This window comes from Gopherus evgoodei, chromosome 2, assembly GCF_007399415.2.
Source record: "Gopherus evgoodei ecotype Sinaloan lineage chromosome 2, rGopEvg1_v1.p, whole genome shotgun sequence".
In the NCBI taxonomy this organism is placed as follows: domain Eukaryota; kingdom Metazoa; phylum Chordata; order Testudines; family Testudinidae; genus Gopherus; species Gopherus evgoodei.
The window spans coordinates 294,873,260-294,894,982 of NC_044323.1; the positions used below are offsets into that span (position 1 = coordinate 294,873,260).

Sequence of the window (21,723 nt, forward strand, 5' to 3'; positions counted from 1 at the left end):
GTCTGATCTCAAGTGAAGCTTCTAAATCCTACTGTATAGTTAAAATAAGAATAAAGGATTGCATTACAGAAATCCTAAAACCCCTATCCTGTAGGCACCATGTACCTTTAACATAATTTAAAAATACATCTCAAGTGCAGCAGCACAATTCAAAATAATCCTCTGCCAGTAAGTATGAAATGGATTATAAACAACTAGATTGCGTAAGGTAAAATTAAATGGGAGTGATTATATACTAGAGTTATTCGAACTGTAAATGTTCCAATGCTGGGACTGTCTTTTTGTTTATAGATTCAGAGATTTAAGACCAGAAGAAACCAAGAGATCATTTGGTCTGACAACCTGCATATGACAGGCCCTTCAATGTCACCCATTTTGGTTGTACAGCACCTAGCACAATAGGCCCCACTTCCTGAATGTGGATCTCCCAGGTGATTAAAATACAGAGGATGGAACAGGAGTACTTGTGGCACGTTATTTGAGCATAAGATTTCATGGGATGGAATGTGAGTAGGGGGCCTAGGTGCTGTAGCTAGGGGTGCTGGGGGTGCAGGCGCACCCCTTGGCTTGAAGTGGTTTCCATCATATCCAAGGTTTACAGTTTGGTTCAATGGCTCTCAGCACCCCTACCTTGTTCCAGCTGAGGGTGACCAGACATCCCAATAAAATCAGGATAGTCCCAATATTTGGGTGATTGTCTCGCGTCCCGACTGATCTTTGGTCGGGATGCAATTTGTCCCGATATTTCATTCCGCTGGCAGCACTTGGCTTTGTTTTTCATTTTTTGCTCTGCCGGCGGACCCCCCCCCCTCATCCCACATGTCCCGATATTTTCTTCATCTCACCTGGCCATCCTACTGCAGCCAGAAGCGGCACGAGGGTTTTTGGCGTCCTATGTGCAGGGCCAGCTCGCCGGTCCCGTGGCTCTGGTGGACCTGTCGCAGGCATCCCGGTGGATGGTCCACTGGTCCTGCGGCTCCAGTGGACCTGCCGCAGGCGTGCCTGCGGATGCTCCACCGGAGCCGCGGGACCAGCAGGCACGCCTGCAGGAGGTCCACTGGAGCAGTCTGCAGCCCTCCCAAATCCTGGCGCCCGGTTGCCTAAATGGAAGCACCGGCCCTGACTCCAGCACCCCTGGTAGGGGGGCTGGCAGAAATGGGCAGATTCTAGGAAATTCTAGAACAGAAATAGATTGGAACAGGCAGAGTTACAGGTGAGTGCTAGGAACTGGGCCCAGTTGTTGCTCACAGGTGGGCTGTAGCTTCCCCGGGCAGGAACTACACCTCCCATGAGCACCAGGGCGGGAGGCGGGGCTTGGCCCGCAGGCTCCGCCCCCGGCGGCGCCTGGTTGGCTGCGGCGGGGTGAGGTCAGGTTGTCGATGGTGACGGGGGGACGCGGCGGGGCTGCAGCCGGAGCCGGAGCCTCAGTCGGTGTCGGGAGCCGGAGCCGCTGGGGCCATGGGCTGGCGGGCGGGGGCCGCCGCTCTGCGCACCCAGCCTGCCGCGCGCTAGCGAGCCGCCGGGGAAGATGGCGGAGAGGTAGGTGCGGGCCCCCCCCCCCCGCGGCACCTGTTCCCCCCGCGCAGCCAGCGCCTGCCGCTCCGCGCCGCTGGGCTGGGTCCGTGTGCGTGTCCGTGTGCGTGTGCCCCGCGCAGCCCCACCGCGGCATCCGCCTCTTCTGTCAGACCCCCCGACCCCCACCCCCAACACCCCCTTCTGCTGTCAGAGCCCCCATCACTGCCCCCTCGCAGCCCCACCCCCAACATCCCCTTCTTCTGTCAGAGCCCCCCCGAACCCCACCCCAACACCCCCTTCTGCTGTCAGAGCCCCCATCACTGCCCCCTCGCAGCCCCACCCCCAACATCCCCTTCTTCTGTCAGAGCCCCCCCGACCCCCACCCCCTTCTGCTGTCAGAGCCCCCATCACTGCCCCCTCGCAGCCCCACCCCCAACATCCCCTTTTTCTGTCAGAGACCCCCCCGACCCTCACCCCAACACCCCCTTCTGCTGTCTTCTGACCCCTCGCAGCCCCACCTGCAGGTTCCCCCATCACTGCCCCCTCGCAGCCCCACCCCCAACATCCCCTTCTTCTGTCAGAGCCCCCCCGAACCCCACCCCCACACCCCCTTCTGCTGTCAGAGCCCCCATCACTGCCCCCTCGCAGCCCCACCCCCAACATCCCCTTCTTCTGTCTTCTGCCCCCTCGCAGCCCCACCCGCAGGATCCGCCTCTTCTGTCAGAGCCCCCCCGACCCCCACCCCCAACACCCCCTTCTGCTGTCAGAGCCCCCATCACTGCCCCCTCGCAGCCCCACCCGCAGGATCTGCCTCTTCTGTCAGAGCCCCCCTGACCCCCACCCCCAACACCCCCTTCTGCTGTCAGAGCCCCCATCACTGCCCCCTCGCAGCCCCACCCCCAACACCCCCTTCTGCTGTCAGAGCCCCCATCACTGCCCCCTCGCAGCCCCACCCCCAACATCCCCTTCTTCTGTCAGAGACCCCCCCCGACCCTCACCCCAACACCCCCTTCTGCTGTCTTCTGACCCCTCGCAGCCCCACCTGCAGGTTCCCCCATCACTGCCCCCCTCGCAGCCCCACCCCCAACATCCCCTTCTTCTGTCTTCTGCCCCCTCGCAGCCCCACCCGCAGGATCCGCCTCTTCTGTCAGAGCCCCCGACCCCCACCCCCAACACCCCCTTCTGCTGTCAGAGCCCCCATCACTGCCCCCTCGCAGCCCCACCCGCAGGATCCGCCTCTTCTGTCAGAGCCCCCCTGACCCCCACCCCCAACACCCCCTTCTGCTGTCAGAGCCCCCATCACTGCCCCCTCGCAGCCCCACCCGCAGGATCTGCCTCTTCTGTCAGAGCCCCCCTGACCCCCACCCCCAACACCCCCTTCTGCTGTCAGAGCCCCCATCACTGCCCCCTCGCAGCCCCACCCCCAACACCCCCTTCTGCTGTCAGAGCCCCCATCACTGCCCCCTCGCAGCCCCACCCCCCAACATCCCCTTCTTCTGTCAGAGACCCCCCCCGACCCTCACCCCAACACCCCCTTCTGCTGTCTTCTGACCCCTCGCAGCCCCACCTGCAGGTTCCCCCATCACTGCCCCCTCGCAGCCCCACCCCCAACATCCCCTTCTTCTGTCTTCTGCCCCCTCGCAGCCCCACCCGCAGGATCCGCCTCTTCTGTCAGAGCCCCCGACCCCCCCCCCCAACACCCCCTTCTGCTGTCAGAGCCCCCATCACTGCCCCCTCGCAGCCCCACCCGCAGGATCCGCCTCTTCTGTCAGAGCCCCCCCCCCGAACCCCACCCCCAACATCCCCTTCTGCTGTCAGAGCCCCCATCACTGTCCCCTCGCAGCCCCACCCGCAGGATCTGCCTCTTCTGTCAGAGCCCCCCTGACCCCCACCCCCAACACCCCCTTCTGCTGTCAGAGCCCCCATCACTGCCCCCTCGCAGCCCCACCCCCAACATCCCCTTCTTCTGTCAGAGCCCCCATCACTGCCCCCTCGCAGCCCCACCCCCAACATCCCCTTCTTCTGTCAGAGACCCCCCCCGACCCTCACCCCAACACCCCCTTCTGCTGTCTTCTGACCCCTCGCAGCCCCACCTGCAGGTTCCCCCATCACTGCCCCCTCGCAGCCCCACCCCCAACATCCCCTTCTTCTGTCAGAGCCCCCCCGAACCCCACCCCAACACCCCCTTCTGCTGTCAGAGCCCCCATCACTGCCCCCTCGCAGCCCCACCCCCAACATCCCCTTCTTCTGTCTTCTGCCCCCTCGCAGCCCCACCCGCAGGATCCGCCTCTTCTGTCAGAGCCCCCCTGACCCCCACCCCCAACACCCCCTTCTGCTGTCAGAGCCCCCATCACTGCCCCCTCGCAGCCCCACCCGCAGGATCTGCCTCTTCTGTCAGAGCCCCCCTGACCCCCACCCCCAACACCCCCTTCTGCTGTCAGAGCCCCCATCACTGCCCCCTCGCAGCCCCACCCCCAACACCCCCTTCTGCTGTCAGAGCCCCCATCACTGCCCCCTCGCAGCCCCACCCCCAACATCCCCTTCTTCTGTCAGAGCCCCCCCCCGACCCCCACCCCAACACCCCCTTCTGCTGTCTTCTGACCCCTCGCAGCCCCACCTGCAGGTTCCCCCATCACTGCCCCCTCGCAGCCCCACCCCCAACATCCCCTTCTTCTGTCTTCTGCCCCCTCGCAGCCCCACCCGCAGGATCCGCCTCTTCTGTCAGAGCCCCCGACCCCCACCCCCAACACCCCCTTCTGCTGTCAGAGCCCCCATCACTGCCCCCTCGCAGCCCCACCCGCAGGATCCGCCTCTTCTGTCAGAGCCCCCCTGACCCCCACCCCCAACACCCCCTTCTGCTGTCAGAGCCCCCATCACTGCCCCCTCGCAGCCCCACCCGCAGGATCTGCCTCTTCTGTCAGAGCCCCCCTGACCCCCACCCCCAACACCCCCTTCTGCTGTCAGAGCCCCCATCACTGCCCCCTCGCAGCCCCACCCCCAACACCCCCTTCTGCTGTCAGAGCCCCCATCACTGCCCCCTCGCAGCCCCACCCCCAACATCCCCTTTTTCTGTCAGAGACCCCCCCGACCCTCACCCCAACACCCCCTTCTGCTGTCTTCTGACCCCTCGCAGCCCCACCTGCAGGTTCCCCCATCACGGCCCCCTCGCAGCCCCACCCCCAACATCCCCTTTTTCTGTCAGAGACCCCCCCAGACCCTCACCCCCAACATCCCCTTCTTCTGTCTTCTGCCCCCTCGCAGCCCCACCCGCAGGTTCCCCCATCACTGCCCCCTCGCAGCCCCACCCACAGGATCCCCTTCTGCTGTCAGAGCCCCCCCGACCCCCACCCCAACATCCCTTTTTGCTGTCAGAGCCGCCATCACTGCCCCCTCACAGCCCCACCCACAACATCCCCTTCTTCTGTCAGAGACCCCCCCAGAACCCCACCCCCAACATCCCCTTCTTCTGTCTTCTGCCCCCTCGCAGCCCCACCCGCAGGTTCCCCATCACTGCCCCCCTGACCCCCACCCCCAACACCCCCTTCTGCTGTCAGAGCCCCCATCACTGCCCCCTCGCAGCCCCACCCCCAACATCCCCTTCTTCTGTCAGAGCCCCCATCACTGCCCCCTCGCAGCCCCACCCGCAGGATCCCCCATCACTGCCCCCTCGCAGCCCCACCCGCAGGATCCGCCTCTTCTGTCAGAGCCCCCATCACTGCCCCCTCGCAGCCCCACCCGCAGGATCCCCCATCACTGCCCCCTCGCAGCCCCACCCGCAGGATCCGCCTCTTCTGTCAGAGCCCCCCCAGACCCCCACCCCAACACTACCTTCTGCTGTCAGAGCTCCCCCAGACCCCCACCCCCAACATCCCCTTCTCTTGGACCCCAACCCGCAGGATCCCCCATCACTGCCCCCTCAGAGCCTCCGTTTCTCTCAGAGCCCCCCTCACAGCCCCACCCCCAGCATCCGCTTCTTCTCTTGGACACCCCATCACTGCCCCCCCACAGCCCCAACCCAGCATCCCCTTCTTCTCTTGGACCCCCCCCTACTGCCCCACCCGCAGCATCCCCTTTTTCTCTCGGACCCCGCCCCACCCGCAGCATCCCCTTCTTCACTCAGACTCCCCCATCACAGCCCCCCCCACAGCCCCACCCTAGCATCCCCTTCTTCACTCAGACCCCCACCCGCAGCATCCCCTACTTCTCTCAGACCCCCCCCCCACCGCCCCACCCCCAGCATGTCCTCCCCCTGCTGGGCTGGGGTCTATGTGCCCCCCTCACAGCCCCACCCCCTGCATCCCCTTTTCCTCTGAGACCCCCCCATCACAACTCCACCCCCAGCATCCCCTTTCTCTCAGACCCCCCCCTCACAGCTGCACTGCCACAGCATCCTCCCCCTTCTGGGCTAGGGTCTAAAGGCCCCCTCACAGCCTCAGCATCCCCTTCTTCTCTCAGACCCCCCCTCACTGTCCCACCCTCACCGTGTCCCCCTCCCCACTGCTGGGCTGGGGTCTGTGTCCTCTCCCCTTACAGCCCCACCCCTACCGTGTCCCCCACCTCATAGCCCTACCCCCACTGTGCCCCTCCCTGCCAAAACCCTCCCTCATAGCTCCACTGCATCCCCCTCCCCTCTGCTGGGTTGGGGTTCTTTGGGGGGTGTGTGTCTGTGCTAGTGGTGTTGGGTTTTAATGCCCCCCCTGCTGTGGGGTGTGGGTGTCCGACATACTGTGGGCAAGGGTTGCTGGGGGTATCTGAACAGGGGTTTATGAGGATGTAGGGTAGTATGGGATGTGCGGACTAGGGTGAAGCACCAAGTGCAAAAGAGGGTGGGCTGGGGTTGGGGGTATGTATATGTGGCAAGTGAGAAGGGCGTAAGGGTTGGATGTTCGCCGGCTGCACACTGATATGGGGTAGGGATGCACATGGGTGTGTGCAGGGTATAGTGAGTGTAGTCTAGGATGTGTGTGCGGGGGTAGGGATGTCCATGAAGTGCTGATTATTATGGGGGGTGTGAGGATATAGGGAAAGGGGGATTGTATGGTTCAAACTCTTCATATTATAGGGTGTATTCAGTGGTATTGTGATAAAGGGTGTGTGGATTACAGGGCTGCAGTGGGATGTGCTGGGGGTGTATGTTGGTATGGGGTGGGGCGTGTGCATAAGGGGAATGAGTTGTTTGTGCTGGAATGGGTTTTATTTATTTTACATGTGTAGCACTTGCAATCCTCTGTCTTTCTCTCTACTGTATGCTGCTCAGCTGTGTTGCTACTGCTACTTCTTCTACTGCTTTCTGAGCCCTGCATTCTTGAGCTGCAAAAACTGCAGGATTCCCCCCCCCCCGTATTATACCAGTTTAATCAACCCTCAGGTGACCTCTGCAGAAAAACCCACAGCTGCCATGCTCCTACACCTCATCTGGCAAACAGCTTGGGTGGCTTTTAGAAAAGCCATTAAGGGGAATTCATTATAGAAGGTCCTAGGAGCATGAAAGCAGCAGGTGGCTTGAATGAAGCTATGCCTGTCACTGTGTTTACATCTGGCCCAGTAGTAAATAAGGTGTGGTACTGTGATTCCGTGCCATCAGCCCACCAGGTGTGGTGCTGTCTCTGCATTTTTTTGTGCACCATTGACTGTGCCTTCTCATGGTAGCATGTGCCCAGATAGTAGTTGCACTAAACACTAATATAGCTGCACATTCATTAAAAACAGTGTGATTGCACTTCACTGAAAATCTGCTGCCTTCATTTGCACTGTTGCTATGAGTGCTAATTTCTTTGACGTGAGGAGGAATCAACACCCTTGCACTTGAATAATTTGGCTTAATTTTAGAAATGTCCAGCTGTGGGTTTTTTTAATATGGAGAGAGACAGTTTCTTGCAGTATAGCATTCATGGGTGTGACCTGCTATCTATAAGATTCATGCAGTGGCTGGACTGTGCTGGCAGGCTAAACTAGATCTGTTCTTACGCTGAATGCTTTTTTGTAGTACCGTTATTGGGATGTTACGGTTTTGTTACATCATTGATTTTAATTGATGAAATTGCTTATTTCTTCTGCGCTATTAACTATGCTGTAAGTGAACCATAAATAATGGATGCAGGAGATTGGGATCAAGGTTACCCTCCCTCAATCACAGTGAAGCAATTGTATGGGATATGGCCATGTGAACCTAATAGTCTCACTCGGACTGTGCCCTGGAGGAGAGCAGACTCCTTGCTGCGGGTCTCGGCCAATGTGTGCTGGAGGGAAATTCCTTGGCTTTGTTTAAAGTCAGTGCTAGTGAACCTCAGTCGCTGCGGCTAGTGCACCTAATCCCATTTAGACACTGGGATGGAACTGTTAGATGTTTTTTTTCTTGGAACCCAATGAAGTAGATTCTTCCAGCACCTCCTGGGGCAGAAAATCCTAAATATGTGTCATTTGGGAGAGGGAAGCTGGCAGAGGAAGGCCCTCTGATTTCTGACCTTGTTTCAGTACCCAACACTGTGGGCAGCATTTCCTTGCCTATGGAATTTGCTGCCGCTGGTGATCAGATGAGCCTAGATCTAGTCTCCCTGAAAGCCTTATTTCTTCTCATTAGTGGACGAGCTGTGTGAAGAGAGCAGCCCTAAGAGCAGAAGGCCACTAATGAGGTTGATCCGGTTTGGGGACTGTCTTAGAGGGAGGGGAGCAGAGTGGTGGTTCTTTTGATAGAACTGATGTTGCTTATGTAGAGGTGCACGAGGTACGCTCTTAGTAGTGTTCACGTTAGTTACCTGTATCTATAGAGTGGCTGTGGCCTCTGGGTGTGCTCTGTGGCTTAAATATGGTAATAAATAATTCTAAATAAAAGAAGCAAAAATGCCAGTCTCGTGTAACTTGCAGCTTTGAAGGAGGTGAGGCCAGCTGGCTAAGAGCCCAGAATTTCATAGCTCATAAACAGATAAAATTTGGGTAAAGAGATGCAGCAGGATATGGCTAAATGTGTTTCTGTTGGGTGCAAGTGCTTTATTGAGAACATCCTGCTTTTGGCTACTAGCAGCCTTACTATTGGAACGATGAGTTTGAGTGATCTGTACAGGGTTGGGTCAGAGATGGAGAGGCTGGTCTTTAAAGTAAGTGGAGGCCCTAGGCCACTAAAGGATTTGTGGATAGTGACCAACACCTTGAATTTCATCTGTCTGCCAGTGCAGGTTGCTAAGCATGGATGTGGTGTATGTTTTCTCTTGTTCCATTCAGGAGGGCAGCTGCTTCCTGCTATAGCTGTAACCGCTAAGTGGCTTTCTTGGTTAATTCCAGATTGACCCTGTTACAATGGTTAAATCTAGAAGTAAAGGAGGCAAAAGAGTGTAGTCTTGGCCAGCCTTAGGAGGATTCATGGCTGTGGATGAGGTATATCTGGCCACCGATGAAGCTGGCAATATAGAAGTAATGAGGCATCTAAGACCCCAACATTATGGGGCATGTTGATAATGGCGAAACTGATTACCTTATTTTATTATGCCTTTCCTTGTCACTCAACTTCAACCAGCTTGCTTACATTTAAGTCTGAGCTCTCCCAAACACCAAGAGGTTGGTGAAGGATGTCTGGGTCTGATGAGAAGAGTTTGAGCTGAGTATCAGCATACCATGGAGTATAGCTACAGACACCTTTATATCCCTTGTGTCCTTTTGCATCTTAACTTGAATAGAGCCTTCCATATGTTGGTGAACTCCCATAATTAGGATGTGTCAGTCCCTCTCCCAATTCTACAAACCTAAGATGTTCTTTGTAACATTAAAGCCAAGGATCTTCCATAGCTTATTTAAAAGCCCTTCACTGTGTCCTCTCCATGGCAAAGTAAGATGACCAAACCGGGATGAGAACTTTAGATTGGTCCCCAGGAGTGGTATGCAACTCCCCTTTTTATAGAGCCTCTCTGATGCAGGATTTGCCTTCTGACTCTTAGTTCCACAATATATCCATGTATATTTGCTCCTGCTAGAATCCATCAGCCCTGTCATAGGTTGTCACACACATTCCCCTGATGCTTTTGGGACCCCTAATAAGAAAAGGGAAATCTAGGGTACCTGTCAGGAAGGAATATCCTGACAATGAGAACTATTTGGCTGCGAAATTGTTCCTCTAGAGAAGTGATGGAAGACCCATGTACTGGAACATTCACATTTAGACTAGAAAATGTTCAACATGGAACAATTCCGCCCTTCCTTGGGGAGATGGGCTACCATGACCCATTACTGATGTTGTCTTCCATCTCTAACTTGTATGATTCTCACGTGTTTAAATCTTTTTGAAGGTATCAGTGTTGTTTCCCACTTGTTGTCTATCACAAATTTGGGAGCAGCTCAATCAGCGAATTGAGATTCCTAGGTTCTGTCCTCTTGTCACTGACTTACTCTGGCCTTGGACAAATCATTTAAACTCTCTGTGATACCCATTTTACAGTGAGAAATTGGTATAATGAGCCCTGCCCACCTTAGCAGGATGCAGAGAATTAAGTAAATATTTGACTCTTTGAAATTCTTGGTGATAGAATAGTGCAAGGATTAGTGTACTCATTCCACGGGCGCATTCCTACTTTAGACAGCTGACCAAATGAAGAGCAACATCCTCAGCTCCAGACACTGGTGAATTCTCTCCATTCAGAGCCGTTAATATTTACAATGATCTGTGTTTATGATCATCTGTCCAGTTTGCATATCTATGTTCAGGCTGACCAACCTAAAAATTCGTGCCAGGAATTTCCATACCAGCATGCCTAAGAAGGGAAACTTCAGTCCTGATTAAGGGTTTTACTTTTTAGCATCCTTGTTCAGAAGTTTTGGCCTCTGTCGGGATTTTTGTCACAAGTTTAAATTATAGTGTAGGTGGAATACATGTGATGTCTTCATCAGCAAGTAGCTTGGTTTGGGATGATTTATTTTATGTCCGATCATGCAGGTTTTGATAACCCATTCTGTCAATCTATTTATGATAGTCTCCGTGATTTTACCAACAGTAAGACTGCACACTTGTTGGGTTATACCCACTCCTTTCTGCAATGGAGGGTACCCCTCAAATTTTAAGATGATTTAATAACATGGTGGTGTGTGATATTTTGAAAACAGCAGAACATAAAATTTTCAAGTGTCTGGGCTGATCCCAGGTGTAAAACATATATATATGTTAGTGGGGTTGCCAGTTCCCGTGCGGCTCTACTGATATTCTGGGCAATGGTTATGAATCATTGGGGCATGATGATTAATTGGAGTGTAAGATTTTATGCTTAAAATCACGGTACAATGATAGTGATTATATCCTTCATCCTATGCATTCTTATAACCTATTTATTTGGACATGCTTCAGTGATTATTACCTTACATGCTCTAGATAACTCATTGAACTTTGACTTCTCCTTTTCCTCTTCCATCTCTTAAAAGATTTCTGCTGTAATACTCTTCATTTTGCTGCTAATCCAGGATGGCTATTTTTAATCCCCTACTTGCTTTCTTGGCACCTGGGATAAATCTACTCTAGGTGCTAAGTGGAACCACTTGAGTATTTTCCAGGCAGCATGTTCACCCTGCCCTTTAAATTAGTTGTTCCTTTTTGAGTGCACTTGTACAACTTCTAACACTCGCTTTCCCAGAGTTCTACCTTTCCCCCCCGTCTGCTTCAGCTGAGCAATGAGAAAACTGCAGCACTGTATTGCTAACTCCATGAGAAACACATGGTAGCAGCAACTGCTGTGTTTGTTAGCACGTCCCCCTTGCTGGCACCTTGGCTTCCCCTTCAGAAAATGCTCTTGCCTAATAATTCAACACCTTCCCTGCTTTCAGAGTCATTTGCTTTTCCTGGCTGGCTGTGGATTTTCTGAACAGTTAGGTTATGTCTACATGGCACTTTCATCAGTAAAACTTTTGTCGGTTGAGGGTGTGAAAAAAACACGCCCCTGACAGACAAAAGTTTTGCCGGTGTGGACAGCGCGACCACCCCTCGTTGGGGGTGGTTTTATTTTGTTGGCAGGAGAGCCTTTTGCTGCAGGTGCAGAGCAGCTACATTGCGTACTATACACCTGTGCCACTGTAAAGTCTGCAGTGTAAAGAGAGCCTTAGTCTCGGGACAGTCCCCTTCCCTTGATGGCTAACTCCAAGGCCACCTATCCCTGTGGGCTTGTAACACCTTTGCAGATGCTAGATTCAGCCAACTAAATCTGACTCACTTTTCTAACCTCACTATGTTGAATGCATTCTGTGTATGCAGTGCTATACGCTCTTGTCTTCTTCTATTGATGTAGCACAGTTAGGGACACTACTCTTGGATAGCAGCTGCTAGTTGGCCTAGTGGATAGTAAACCCCCCTCCCCCTGGGATATCTAACCTGGAGGCCCTTGGTCTCCTATATTCAAGCCTCTTCCTAGCCCTCCCAAAGAGCCACCCTTACTCAAGAGGATGTTATCCTGAGCAGGCAGGCTTCCATCCCAGCAGGTGCTCTGGTTCCTTAAGGACCTAAATTCCTCCTGCTTTACAATACACTCTCAGCCACACAACAGGGGACTGGCTCTCCTGTCTATACACTATGCATCTGATGAAGTGGGTTTTAGCCCAAATAAATTTGTTAGTCTCTAAGGTGCCACAAGGGCTCCTCATTGTTTTTGCTGATACAGACTACATGGCTGCCACTCTGAAACCTGTCTATACACTCTATATGAACATTTTGTTGATATTTAGCTTTAAAAAAATCAGTAGAAGCAAACAAGCAATGTGGGCTCATTAACTATAAGGTACAGTAAGCCAAATGGCACAACTACTTCTTTTAAAATGAGAAATGTATCAGTTTTGACTATTGGTTAACATTTCATAAAACTTGTGTCAAATGAAGCCTGAAATAGACTGTCAGAATGAGAAGCCTTTGCTTATTGTATTTTACACATAGCGTGATCCAGAAAATTTTGTTCTTGAATTGAACACTGATTGGTAGTTATATTTCTGGTACAGAGCAGAGCTATTTCTTGACTTCTGAATCATTAACTCATCATTGCAGATTTTCAAATACGTTTGGCAGTAGAGAGAGAGAACTTATTGAGGACATGGGGGTTAAGTGAAAAGACAGCAAAATGATATCTGGATATTAATGCTCCGTAGAGGGAAAGGTAGCTGTCTGTCTTCTCTCCCCACCCCCTTTCTCTTCCCCTTCCCCCCTCAGAATTAATAGTTATTGTGTACAGTTGTTTGAACTGATTGGTGTAAGGGTGGCTAACCTGTTATGTTTATAACTGTGCAGTGCCCACAGGCTGCCCTCCTCTTTCTTATGAGGGCACAACACATAAAATTCCCCTTCTGTCAGTAGGAGACAAAGGGATATGATATTTCAGAAAAATCTCTATCCAACAGTAAATTCTTGTAACTATTAATGCTTTGTGCTTCTCTAGTGTCTTCCATCTGAGGCTCTCAGTGCATTCTACAAATGTTCGTTTAGAGTCTCAACACTCCTGTCACTATTATTCCCATTTTATACATGGGGAAAATAGAGAGTGAGGATGACCCTGTCCAATGTCACACAAGAATTACATGGCAGGGCCAGAAATAGAAGAACCCAAGTCTTCAGACTGTCCTGGGCCTTGACCATGAGATCACTTTTCCTTACCTCTACTGTTAAGCATTATGAGGAATCTTCTGCATTTAAGTTAAAGTGAAACATTGCAGTGTAGCATTTACAGAAAACAAACGTGAATCTGTGTCCACTTCTGCTGCTGTCTGATGCACGTGGTCTCTGGTCTGCCTTTTGTGAGATGGTGACTTTCTCTCTTTGCCTCATTGCATTTTTATTGATCTATTTGCTCTGTGCTCTGCTCAAATGTAAATAACTTGAACAGGCAACATGTTTGGAAATCCAACCTCTTTACCATCTAGAAATGTTACTAACCCTGTGAGTTTATTGACTTCTATAGTACCTCATGCAAGCTTGAAAGTACTTCATATGATGTAGGCAGGTAGCATGTGAAGTTCTTTACCTAGTAAAATGCAGCCGTCTCCAGGGGGGAAATGGCAGCCTTTTCTCCAGACCAGAGTTTATGATGGGAAGTCAAAAATGCTATATTTTAAATGGGAGAATTCAGGTTGTCAGACTGTATTTACCCATATCAGAGTTTGTCTAGAACACTTGCTGCTCTTAGGGAGGGAAAAATCTCTAATGACAAATGACTGCAACTGGTTTTGTCTCTGAAAAACATCAGCACATTGAGTTACATGTAGACTCAGACGGAAGAGTGCTACCTATTAAATTGCTGGCCTCGCTTCCTGTTGCATCTTAGATATTGTTCGCTTTCCATCTAAATCCTGACCGGCCCAATCCTCCTAAATTACTGAACTCTGAAATCACAGCCCGTGGTAGTCTAGCAGAGCATATGGCACGTGTACCAGGTTTAATGTCACTAAAGTTTCACAACCTCTATATCCATTTAATATATCCCCCTGGCTGATTATACAAGCTTCCTGTGTGCTATATGATTCTGCTTTGAGCCTCATCACTTACTACTCCTGAGAGAATTCTGCACCAAAAATTAAAAATTCTGCGCACAATATTTTAAAATCCTGCAAGTTTTGTCATTGAATAAATGCAGAGGTTCCAGAACGGCAGTGGGGAGCACAGGCCACTGACTGTACGAAGATGGGAGATCACCCTGCAGCACCCCCCACCCCTGGGACATGGACTCAGCAATGAGGCTGTACCTCACCCTGACACAACACAAGGCCTGGGCTTGCCCCATAAACACCCTGGGCCCTGCCCCTCTGTGCCAGGTGCACCAGGTGTGGGACAGGCAGACTCAACCAGGCAGGATCCAAGTGTAGAGGGACTCAGTGTGTGGGGAATCCAGGTGTGGAGAGAGAGGGTTCTGTGTGGAACAATCTGGGTGCAGGCAGCTCAGTGGGGGGTCTAGGTGCAGGGGATCTGGAGGTACAGAAGCTCATGGGGGGGGGGGAGTGTTTCCAGGTGCAGGAGCAGTGGGATTCTGCAGGGGTTTCCAGGTGATGTGGCTGGGGCTCAGCGGGGGAGACGGGGTGCTGGGGAAGTGGGGCTTGGTGGGGTGGGAGTCTGGGTGCAGCTACTTGGGGGTCAGTGGCATGGGTGTCTGGATAGGCAGCTCAGGGTGGTGCAGGGAGGTGGGACTCGTCAGGGTTGGGGTTTGAGTGCAGGGAGTTGGATGGGGTGAGGGTACAGAGGCAGGGGGTCTGGGTGCAGGAGGCTCCAGGTGCAGGGGTTGAGGTTCAGTGGGGTGGGGTTTGGAGTGCTAGGGGCTTCCGGGTGTATGGGGTGAGGCTTGGCAGGGGTGTCGGGGTATGGGAGGTCTGGCTGCATGGGGATTGGAAGGATGGGGGAGTTGTGACAATGACCCATTTCCCCGCCCCCCCTGCAGCTGAGAAGTGATGGGGACAGGATGCAGGGGAGGATGCTGAGCTTTCTGCAGCTGGGGGAGGTTTGCAGGGAAGAGGACGTCCCATTCTCTCCTGCCTCCAGCCCAGCTGGGACTAGCAGCTGATCCTGGCTCAGGGCAGGAGCAACTGGCCGGGGTGTCCCCAGCCCCACAGTGATCTATCTCTTTGCCAGCTGTTCAGATGTCTAAAACAATGTACCTGTGCTGCTAGGGAGTGGTGTGTGACTGCTCTTGCAGCTTTCCTTTGCTTCCCTGTCAGTCATTTTTCTGCAGGTAAGCAAAGAAATCGGCAGGGGACATGAGTTCTGTGCACACATAATGGCGCAAAATTCCCCCAGGAGTAACTTATACTGGTATAAAATATGCTACACGTGTGAATTTCCTTTTATGCCTACTTTTGAGTGCACGTATGCCACAGAGCTTTCATCAGATTCCCCATTACAAGCCCACTGCAACTGCTCTAGGTAAAAATCATTGATGTATTAATGTTTGATTACTCTGGTAATATTTAATGTGGCTGTAAATGTTTAGAAAGGTTTCCAAGCAGAAAAAACATCAGGCAGAAAATCAGTGTTTGATAGATGCAGAGCAATTGAGTGATTTGTAAAGTGTGTATACGCGCACACACATCTTTGTCAGGCCAACAGGCTCAAAGATCACATGTGGCTTGTTTAATCTTAGTGGAGAAAAGATGGCACTTACTGAGGCTGCTGGACCCAAACAGATCCTGTGGGTCTCTCTGGCTCTCCAACCATCTGACGAAATACATCCTGTGCTACTTGGTTGTCATATAAGATCTTAAAGTCCTGGCCAGAACTAAGAGTGATGGAAAGCGGTGCCTGGAAGCTGCAAGAGGAGTACCACTGACTTTTTTTTTTAATTTTATTATTTTTATATGTGGGGCTGACTAATCTATACTTCTGATCCTCAGTTCCAACAAAACCCAGCCAAACTTCCAAGGGATTTAGGCACTTCCACATTGGAATTGGTTCAGGGCTTGGCCTTCCTTTCAGGAATGAGAAGGCAACTTGGATCTCAGGGCTATGTACTGGAATATTTCCACTGTACACAGGAGTTTGTCCCCCTTGTGGAAAGCCCAGTAGTGTTTCTTGCCCCCTGTCCTTTAGTCACGAATCTTGATAGCCATTCTGAAAGGCAGCATTGTGAGGGGAAGTGTTGACAGGTTTTCTCATCTTCTCAAGCTTTTAGAAATCCTTTCCTTTATTCCTTCTTGAGATGAAACTAAAATCCACCTTTTGGTGCTTCTGAGGTAAGTGTCCCCACTTCCCATTCTACATGACGAGTGAAATAAATATCAGTACTAATAGGCCTGGTATATAAAAGCCTAGCTAGATTTCTCTGCCTTAATCTGTTTGAAAAGATTTTCTTGTGCCCTCAGCTGTAGTAGGCTCCCTATTCCCTTCTAAACATCATGTGCCCATCTGCCTTTAGTGGCATATCCTATCCAACCCACCTCTCCAGGTGTGTATCAGAATTGGTCAGGAGAAGGGAGGCTGAAATGAGGATGGAAGAACTAATTTCATGACACACAGCTGTGTTAATTAATAGTGACTTATAAAACAACAGGGTGGCGTGGGGGTCGTCTCCATGAGATTTTCCCCTTCAGATAGAATTTGTGGGTTTTTTCGGACGGCTGGGAGCTTTTAGATCTATTTCCCCATGCACCCTTTGAAGTGATGCTGTTGAATCTGTCATGCTCCCAACAGTATTGCTTTCAAGGCTGTAGGGGAAAAACTGCAAACGAATACGTCAAGCTTGCATTCATTTAGAAGCCTTTTTAGTTTTGCATATCTAATATCTCCTTAATGTCACCTTGAGTAATCTGTATCATAGTGCGGATACTCAGTGCTAGAGCAAGGTTTGTGTCAATCTCTTCATTCAAATCTGTTTGAGAATAGGGTGTGGTCTATAAATTAATTACAAAAAAAATTGCTCCAGGGAGCAACTCAAGCATATGTTCTGGTTTTATAAAATTTCCAATTAAAAATCTAAATATCCAGGCTTATTTACTCTGTCTTGAAGGAAAAGAAGTGTCTTTGACACTAAGCTTTGACTAGTGATCACTGCATGCAGTAATGCCTGGAGCAACTATTTTTTCCCCAAGAAAACTTTGTTTAGATAACTGACAGATCTACTTTTCCCTTCTCTGCTGGGAGTGATTCACAGTAAAATAGAATCTTTTTCTACTCCAGCCACTAAGATGAAAGGACAACAGAATTGCTCTCGGCTATCACATGTTGATTTTAAAGCAAGTAAGCAACAGTCCACATGACAGATGGCACTTTCGTGCAATATCCTTGGTGCGCTGGTATTGTGTATAACCTCTGGCAGAGTGGGGGTGGGGAAATGTGACAAATATTGCAACCCTATGCAGTATAATTGGGGTCCATTGGAACTAAAAACAGTGAGTGGCCATTAAGACAAATCGATCAGGTTGTAACCTCTGTCAGAGAGGCATCCCCTCCTGGAGAGGTTCGCATATACTAGTTCAGATAATGTTTTCACCTCAGCTACATTCTCCATAGACCAACAGACAAAGGAAGGGACTTTTGGCATAAAAAGCCTGAATTTAAATGGACTTAGTGCTTTCTTTCTGATCCAGCAAATGGACATGACCTTCTGCCCAGCGGGGGCCTAATCCTTGCAGAAGGGTTGTAAAGTCTTGACCTAGTTGGGTCCCATAAGACTGACAGGTAACCTCTGATATGCTTGGACCAAGGAGGGGGAATACAGGTGCAGTGACCCTGAAACCGTGACAGTCTGGCTGGATTTACCTTAGCCCACCATTATGAACCTCCGGGTCACCGTTGTTTTTCAGAACGAGCGGTAACTTTTCAAATACCTTACCAGCATGGAGCTGAGTTGTAAGTCCTCTGGTGAAGCATGGTGCTGTGGCCTAGAGTTGAATTATATTTGCCCGAAAGTTCCTCCTCAGTTTAAACCTCACAGCAGCAGGTAGGAAGTCCTAGCAGGGAAAGTCTTGCTGTATGTTAAGGTTTAGGACCCCGTATCTCTAGAGCCAGACCTGGGAGCAATGGTCTGACTGGCTTAATTTAAAAACAAACATAGTTGAGTCTAGAGCAGGGATGGGAGGTCCTGCCTGGAGCGAGCAGCAAGCTCAAGAGGGAAGTGTTGGTGCTGGTGTAGGTGAAGCAGAGAGCTGTTTGTAAGTACAGTTCTTCCTCTGGGCTCTACTACTAACATCAGTACAGATAATATTCAGTACATTTAATGAAAACTCCTGGAAGTTGCTGTGTTTGGGCAGGAACTCTGTGTCTGTTTTATGAAGACCATGGTAGGCAGCCTAGCTGTTAGTATGAGATGCTGTCTCTTCCCTCTGCACTTGTTTATCCCCATCTAACCTGTGAAAAATCTGAGTCATGTCTGTAGTGGGACTTGGAGTTCCTAGCTCTAGGCGCCATGTTTCATGCAGCTGATCCTGACAAATCCAGGTTTTTCTGTTCTTGAAGTTGTGGCAGTGGAGTAGTTCTTTATTTTTTTGGGTCAGGTCATTCAAATTTGCATTTCTCTGAATAAATCAAAATGGCTAAGGGGATAGGCTCACAAAATGTAAATGAAGGGGTGGATTGGAGCAGCAGGTTGCTGTCACTGATTGGCCAGTTGGAGCACTGTGTGCTGGTAAACTCAAAATCTATTGATCTTGGGTGGTCAGCTGGTATGTTAGTGAGAACTAAGGGATGAGCTGCCTTCATGTTGGTTTGTATAGCACTGAGGTATGGTTGGTTCTCAGTAACAAATAACTCATACTCGCTAAAGTTAAGTATAAGAACCTGATCCACAGCCCACTGAAATAAATGAAAAGATTTTTTTCTTTGGATTTCCGTGGCCTCTGGATCAAACCCTAAGAGCCCATAACCCACAATAATGGGTGAAGTATAACAAACTAGGTAAATATATGGAAGATATACTTGGAATGTCTCTTTATCTGTACTAGGAATATAGCAGGGTTGTGTCTTAAAGATATTTACAGATAATGGTACATAGATTTGCCTCTCAAGGCTCCGAATACTGCTCTCTACCTAGATATTTTAATAAAGGGAATAATACTTCAACAAGTGAGATTATATGGAAATACCTACTTTTCTCCCATTGCTGAAAATAATTGGTTTTTAAACCCTGTACCTCATATGGTATAACTGCATGCTTTGTCATCAGTTATTACTTATTAGGAAAACTACGGCAGAATGTCACAATGAAAACTCACTTATTTTGTATTAGTACAGTACATTGCAAACACATGCAGAGCTGTCTCTACAACCAAAAGCTTGAACATAAATCTTTCATTTTGGTACCCTGGGGAAGATGCTACAAGTTAGTTTATTTTAAGCCAGTGCTATTTATCCTTTTAAAATTTCCTCTTCTAGATCCAACTGTTAGGATTTTAGTTTGTTAAATTGTCAAGGTAGTCAAAATTAAAAGTTGAATCTTCCAAATGAGGAAAAGCATCTGAAAGAAGAGCCTTAGTGAGTAGGAAGAACTAAGATGATCTAGATGCATTGTTTACATTACATTGGTACCTGGAGGCCCCAGTCAGGATCAGAGCCCTGTTGTGCTAGGAACTGTACAAAGACACATGAAGACATGGTGCTTGCTCTAAAGAGCTTGCTAACTAAGTCAAATGACATTTGTAGGGCATGGGGAGAGGGCTGCAACCAAATAGGGAAGTCTTATCTAGATGAGTAATTAAAAAATGTAATGTATCCGTTATCGCCATCTGTCCCACTTAAGCAGGCTTGGCAGAATTTGATTTTTAGTTTTAATAATTTTGATGGATAATATTGATATTTATTTTTAAGCATTTTTTATTATTTTTAAATTTTAACAGTTGTGGGAAATTATGGGGGATCAGGCCATAGTGGGAGGTCTGACAATTATTTAATGACAGTAGTTCAGATTAAAAAAGGTAAAGCTTTATAACTGTTAAAAAACAAATTGTCAACATCACATGTCAAATATACAAAGTAAATATCCTTAAATCAAACTGTTAAAGTCTCAGTTTGTATTTTTCTTATGTTGCCCTATCTGTAAATTTTGATTATCATTGGAAATATTTTTTCGTCTGTGCATATGCGATAAAATCCATGTTCATCAACATTTTAGCAATAAAAATCTAATCTTTCCAACCCTTGACGTAAGTATCACTAATACTTATTTCCCCCTTTCAGTATCTCCCTGAGTCTTTGATCTAGTTTGGTAGAAGCTGTTTAAACCTCAGGTTGTTCAGCTCTCATCCCCAGGGCAGACAGTTAGCCATATCATATGTTGCAGTGAGCCAGCTGTCACAGGTACCTACTTTAATTTTATCTATATTCAGCTGCAGTATTCCTAGATGCAACTGGGCTCTCCCAGCAGCCAGAAAGCATCTTTTTAAAAATCAGTCTTAGGGCTGTGACACATCTGTGCACATGTACTGAAAAGTCAAGGAACTCAACATCCCAATTAAGGGTCCTAATGCCAGTCATGAATATATGTGCAGGGTTCCCACTGAATTAATTAGGGGAGCCCTTGTGCATACATTTCACTGAAGAATTTTGCCCTATATTTATTAATTTCTGGGGCATATTTTTGCTAAACTTGACTGTATCTCAGCACATGAGAGATTGGGGCGGGGGGAGAACAGGAGTTGCTTTAAGTTTTATTTGATTTAGACACATCCTAATTATGTGCGTGCAAAAAAAAATGTAATGGGCTAAGTGTTGGACTGGTAATTTGGAAATATTACCAAAGAAGGAATATTAATGGTAAATTAAATTATTTGAATTAGAAAGCCTTGTCTATGCTAGAGATCTAGCCACACCAATGCAGCTGCCCTAGTATAGATGTAGTGCATTGGTGTAACCTGCAGCCTGCACCCAGTGTAGCTTGTCATGGTTTACACCAGTGCAGCATGTCTACACTGGATGTGCACTGGGGCAGCTATTCCATTGGCTAAAACCCTAAATGTAGACAAGTTCTTGAATTCCAATGAATACTCTCAAGATACTGTTGAGTGCCTCGGCGCTGACCCTGTGCTGGTAGGAGGGAGCCACTGGAAGGCATGAATTGGCTCCTGATTAACTCCAACTCCCCTGCTTTCCCAGTTGCAGATTCTTGACTCCTTTGGAATGGGAGGCATAGGGAGGGCAGGATTCATCAGGTAGTAAAGCGAGAGCAGCTGTCCCAAAGCTTGAGCAGCTCTTGTTTCAACTTCCTGCATAGAGATGAGAAGGCAGACTAGCCTCATGATGCCAGGAACCTCCTTACCAAGAGGTATTTGAGGTCTGCTGCTTTTTGTGAGGATGGCTAAGGATGCGAGAAGCTTGCTAGGGAAGGAGAGGGTGGGCTCCAAGGGGGAAGGACAAGACCTGAAAAACCATTTCCTTCAGTTCATTGGTTCTGGCCCCTTGGGTTGCATAGTGTCTTTTGTATCTGAAATCCATTGAGGAAGACTCTGGAAGCTTGATAACAGCAAAGGGAAAATATATTCCCCTCACTCATTCATTGGTGGCTTGCAGGCAGATCCGTCAAAAGGGCAAAGGTTCTAGAGGGAAGGCTAGTGTTACTAGCTTCAGTATGAGAACTCTAGTATTACTCCTGAAACTGAGGACCAGCCTGTGCTTAAGCTGGACTGGAGCATGTCAGCCTGACAAAGGAACCCTAATGACTTTAAAATGTAGCTAATGTCTTACTTCATAGTTTAAGTATCTGTCTATTAAAGTAATTGTTGCTGTGTAGCCTTTGTTTCTTTCCTCCTCTTCACCCTGAGGAAAACCGAGAGTCAAGCTCTTTCCAA

At 49.6% G+C, this 21,723-nt stretch overlaps 1 protein-coding gene across 2 annotated transcripts in view; it reads left to right on the top strand.

Annotated features, from left to right (window-relative positions):
- Nucleotides 1-1,484: 1,484 nt before the first annotated feature.
- ARHGAP39 (Rho GTPase activating protein 39) overlaps nucleotides 1,485-21,723 on the top strand; it is a 402,448-nt gene continuing 382,209 nt past the window's right edge. For both annotated transcript variants that reach the window (XM_030553957.1, XM_030553958.1), the window contains exon 1: nucleotides 1,485-1,539. In XM_030553957.1, the coding sequence (XP_030409817.1) occupies nucleotides 1,529-1,539 (11 nt within the window). In that variant the 5' untranslated portion in view covers nucleotides 1,485-1,528. The remainder of the gene's footprint in view (nucleotides 1,540-21,723) is intronic.